Here is a 5,232-nt window from a genome sequence, read left to right on the forward strand (position 1 = left end):
CTGGGCTTCATCCTCCGGAAATTCCGCTTCTGTGTTATCAGACGGGGCCACAACATTAGTAACAAAGAAACAGAATTTCCGGAGGATGAGGCCCAGAAATCAGGATTTTAAAAAGATTCCCAGGTGATTCTAATGTGCAGCCAAGGTTGAGAACCACAGCTCTAGAACCATACCTGATGAATGCTATGGTTCACCTGGAACTAACCTGAAGCATGCTATGGTTCATCTGGAACTGCAGGATGGCTTCACAGAGGTTCCAAAACATGTATTCTGGCCACAGAACAGGCTGGAACACCAGGCAGGAGTGGGAGGTCTGGAAAAAGGGAGGAGGAAGATAATTTAGTTTAGTAACATGTTGCTGGACATATCCCTGGGCAAGGTTCCAAAGGAGGAGGAGGCTGAGCAGAACCCAGAAACCCAGAGATGAGATCGCACAGGCATCCTGAGCTGCAGCTGCTGCCACCAGCCCTGCTTCACTCACTAATAGGGGGAGGAGTCATCTGAGGCAGTTAGATCACCTGCCTGTAGCAAGACTGAACTAAAATACTAGACCAACATTTTCACCAGGATGTTTCTAGGAGCCAAATTTAGGACTATGGAATAACATCTGGATTATGTTATTTTGTTTCTCTCTCATCGATGTTTCTAACTCTCTATCTCTCTCCCTTCCTCTCTGTAAAAAATCAATAAAATATATTTAAAAAAAAAAATATTTATTTATTTATTTGTTTGTTTGTTAATCCTCACCCAAGGATATTTTTCCATTGATTTTTAGAGAGAGTGGGAGGGGGGAGAGAGAGAAATGTCTATGTGAGAGAGGCATTGGTTGCATCCTGCACGCGCCCCAACCAGGGCTGGGGATCAAGCCTGCAACTGAGCCCTTGACTGGAATTGAACCCTTTAGTCCGCAGGCCGACATGCTATCCACTGAACCAAACCAGCTAGGGCTGCCATTGTTATTTTTAAGAAGCAGAATGTGGCACAGTGGTTAAGAGCATGAGCTCTGGGGCCAGACTACCTGGCTCTCCCATTTACCTTCTCTTTTGACTTGAGGCAAGTTACTTAACCTCTCTGGGCCTCAGTTTTTTCAACTGTAAAACTGGGTAATAAAATATCTGGTTTTTAAAGTACTATGAAAATTAAACAAGTGAATGTACAGAAAGCAGTCAGAGCACAGAGCTGGATGAACTTTAATAACCTCCACTGATGTGAGAGTCCCTTTGGAACATTCTTGACAGCACCTGCGGGGGACCGTTAGGGTACCCAGGAATTCAGTGCCTCAGGGGGATAACTTTAGTTGTCGGATAGCTTGTGATGCTAACCCAATGCCACCTTCCCTGGAACTTCTACCATGGTCTCAGATCTTTTCTCTGGAACAAGTTTGTTTCTTCTTCAAAGTGACATTCTTTCAAATATCTGAAGGCCAAGTTAGAGCGGCCTATTATCTGTTGCCAAGGTTGTAATGACTTGTTCACTTTGTCTTTGCCAACAAACTATACATTTTAGGACAGTAGGGATTATTTCTGACTTGGTCACTGTAACATTCCCAGCACAAAGCAGGAACTCAATATTTCTTTTCCCCAAGGGAAAAACTGTCACCATGCTTCCCTTTTCCAGACCACTATCCTTCACTCATTCTTTATAAGATGTGAGTTCCAGATTCCTTGCCATCCAGGTTGGCCTCTTCTGGTAAGACCTCTAAGTTTACCAAGAAGTCTCTTCAAACTGTGTCTAGAAATAAACTTTCCAGACATGATCTGACCAGCAGAGTAGGCCACAGAACCATAAGCGGCACATTATACGTCATTCAACATAGCCAAACACTGAAAGTATCTTCAGTAGCTAAATCTTGTTATTTCACTTTTAAGACTATGGTCCATTAGAATTTCTAGAATTTTATCATGTGAATTGCTTCCAAGCTGAGACTCTCCCTCCAACCTCTCCTTAAACAAAGACTTTCCCTGTGATGTGTACCCAGGGGCCAAGGTAACAGATGATAGAGACTTTTGAGCAAAGACAAACTTATTTGACTCTGAGCTTTTGGGGAACTACCTACACTGGGGGAACTGGGCTGAGAGACAGTGGCCCCTAAGAAAGAGTTTGCATTTAGCTTATATCCCTTGTGGACTGTGCTCGAATAGATGCAGCCCTTTATTCTGAAGGAGACAGACAAGTAACTACAAAGCAAGGTTCTATCCCAGAGGAGCTGGGGTAGCTGGTAGGTTACCAGGGCAGAAGATTATACTCAGGAACAAAAGTCAGAAGTCCAATTCCTTGAACATGGGCACAGTGAAGTTTTCATCACAGCTGACTAGCCTTGATTTTTGTCCTCTAGGAACGTTAGAGAGTAAGAACCACACAGGTTCTCATAGCCAGGGATAGATAAGAAAGGGATAGCAAACACTGACATTTCTCCAGATTTTAGGTCTCCTCCCCCACAAGGCTCTCTGTGCCTGCATGGCCGGAAGTGGGGATGAGCCCCTCGAATCCATTCTGTGGGTGCAATGCAGTTTTCAGCTCACACGAACAGAACGGTGGTTAGAAACTACCTACCTGCCAGAGCAGGAAGTCGCTGAGCCTCACTTCCCCAGAGGTCCGTATCAAGATGTCGGGATTGGGAGAGTGGTTGGTATAGAGGCACTTATCAAGCAGAGACTCAGAGACATCGCTAAAGTGAGTGGAGAAGAGACAAAGGTAAGCACACATCTCTTTTTGGATTTTTCTCATGGTGACATAAGGCTTCCCAGATTACAGAATACCGTCAAATATATTAGTCAATACTACCTAGTACACAGAGGCCCTCAAAACATGCTCAATAAATTAATTAAGGAACCTGAGGCTCAAAGAAGATGATTAGTTTGCCCAAAGTCATTTAGCCAAAGACCTAAACCAAATGCACCCACTAGAATGTGCTGTCTTCACTTAAAGCATCTTGTTTTTGCCTGGCCAGTGTGGCCCAGCGGTTGAGCGTCGACCTAGGAACCAGGAGGTTGCCCGTTCAATTCCCAGTCAGAGCGCATGTCCGAGCTGTGGGCTCGATCCCCAGTAGGGGGTATGCAGGAGGCAGTTGATAGATGATATTTCTCTCTCATTGATGTCTCTATATCTCTATCCCTCTCCCTTCCCCGCTCTCTAAAAATCAAGAAAAACATATTTTAGAAATACTTCATTTGTGATCCAGTAGAATAGTGATAATTGACAAAGTGTAGTAAGTACTTGCATTTTTTAAAAATCTTGTTGTTTTTTATTTATTTAAAATACTAGAGGCCCGGTGCACGAAATTCGTGCACAGGAGGGGGGGGAGGTATCCCTCAGCCCGGCCTGCACCCTCTCCAATCTGGACCCACAGGGATTGAGCCTAAACCGGCAGTCGGCTCACCTGCCTGATTGCCCCTAACCACTTCTGCCTGCTGGCCTGATGGCCCCCTAACCGCTCCCCTGCTGGCCTGATTGACGCCTAACTACTCCCCTGCCAGCCCGATTGCCCCCAACTGCCCTCCCCTGCCGGCCTGATCACTCCCAACTGCCCTGCCCTGCAGGCCAGATTGTCCACAACTGCCCTCCCCTGCTAGCCATCTTGTGGTGACCATCTTGTGACGACGTTGCGCGACGCCACCTAGGCTTTTATTATATAGGATATTTTTATTGATTTCAGAGAGGAAGAGAGAGGGAGAGAAACATCAATGATGAGAAAGAATCATTGATTGGCTGCTTCCTGCTCGCCCCCCACCAGGGACTGAGCCCACAACCTGGGCATGTGTCCTAACTGGGAATTGAAATGGCAACCTCTTGGTTCCTGGGTTGACGCTCAACTGCTAAGCCACAGTGGCAGGGCAAAACATCTTGTTTTTTAAAATACACATAACAAAGAGGCAGCCAACCAAATGGGAGATGATATTTACAAACAGTAGCTCTGACAAAGGTTTAATTTCCAAAATATATTAAGAACTCATAAAACTCAACACCAAACAAAGAAACAAACAACCCAATCAAAAAATGGGCAGATGTGCCCTAGCCGGTTTGGCTTGGCTCAGTGGATAGGGTGTCGGCCTGTGGACTAAAGGGTCCCAGGTTCGATTCCGGCCAAGGGCACATGCCTGGGTTGCCGGCTCGATCCCCATTAGGGGGCATGCAGGAGGCAGCCAGTCAATGATTCTCATCATTGATGTTTCTATCTCTCTAGCCCTCTCCCTTTCTTTCTGAAATAAAAAAAAAAAACGTTAAAAAAAATGGACAGACGACCTGAACAGACACCTCTCCCAAGAAGACATACGAACAGCCAATAGATATATGAAAAGATGTTCAACCAAGTAGAGAAAGGCAAATCAAAATTAGAATGAGATACCACCTCACACCTGTTAGATGAGAGCATTGTTGATCAGTTGCTTCCTACATGCCCCACACTGGGGATTGAGCCCACAACCCCGGCATGTGCCCTGATCTAGAATCGAACGAACTGTGACCTCCTAGTTCATAGGTCGACACTCAACCACTGAGCCATGCTGGCTGGGCTGTTTTGTTTTTTTAATGTTCTTTTTAAAAAATTTATTGGGGTTACATTGGTTAATATGACAAGTAATAACAAGTGTTGTAGAGGTTGTGCAGAAAAGGGGACCCTCATTAACTGCTGGTGGGAATGTAGACTAGTACAATCACTATGGAAAACAGTCTGGTGATTCCTCAAAAAAGAACAGAGTTACCATACCACCCAGCAACCCCTCTCCTGGGTATACACCTGAAAAACTTGAAAACATGTATTTTCAAAGATATATGCATCCCTATGTTCACTGCAGCATTATTCAAAGTAGCCAAGACATGGAAACAACCTAAGTATCCTGTGATAGAGGACTGGATAAAGAAGATGTGGTACATACACACAATGGATACTACTCAGCCATAAGAAAGGATGAAATACTGCCATTTGCAATAACATGGATGGACCTTGAAAATATTATGCTAAGTGAAATAGGTCAGTCGGAAAAAGCTAAGAACCATCTGATTTCACTCATATGTGGGATATAAAACTGAAACTTGTGGACACAAACAGCAGTGTAGTGGTTGTCAGAGAGAAGGGGTGAGGGGTGAAGTGATCCTAATATACGGTGACGGGAGAAGATTTGACTTTTGGTGGTGGCCACACAGTGCAATATACAGATCTGTAACATAGAAACCCACACCTGAAACCTATATGATCATATTAACCAATGTCACCCCAATAAATATATATATGTG

General features: G+C 44.6%; 1 protein-coding gene across 3 annotated transcripts in view; it reads right to left on the reverse strand.

Moving 5' to 3' along the window:
• The window catches only part of DHDDS (dehydrodolichyl diphosphate synthase subunit), a 31,220-nt gene that overhangs the window by 8,203 nt on the left and 17,785 nt on the right, over positions 1–5,232 (reverse strand). For all 3 annotated transcript variants that reach the window (XM_006101956.3, XM_014467352.2, XM_023743440.1), the window contains exons 7-8: positions 2,554–2,668; positions 206–313 (exon numbers count right to left, since the gene is read on the reverse strand). In XM_006101956.3, the coding sequence (XP_006102018.1) occupies positions 206–313; positions 2,554–2,668 (223 nt within the window). The remainder of the gene's footprint in view (positions 1–205; positions 314–2,553; positions 2,669–5,232) is intronic.

The sequence above is a fragment of the Myotis lucifugus genome, unplaced genomic scaffold, assembly GCF_000147115.1.
Source record: "Myotis lucifugus unplaced genomic scaffold, Myoluc2.0 scaffold_389, whole genome shotgun sequence".
Lineage (NCBI taxonomy): Eukaryota > Metazoa > Chordata > Mammalia > Chiroptera > Vespertilionidae > Myotis > Myotis lucifugus.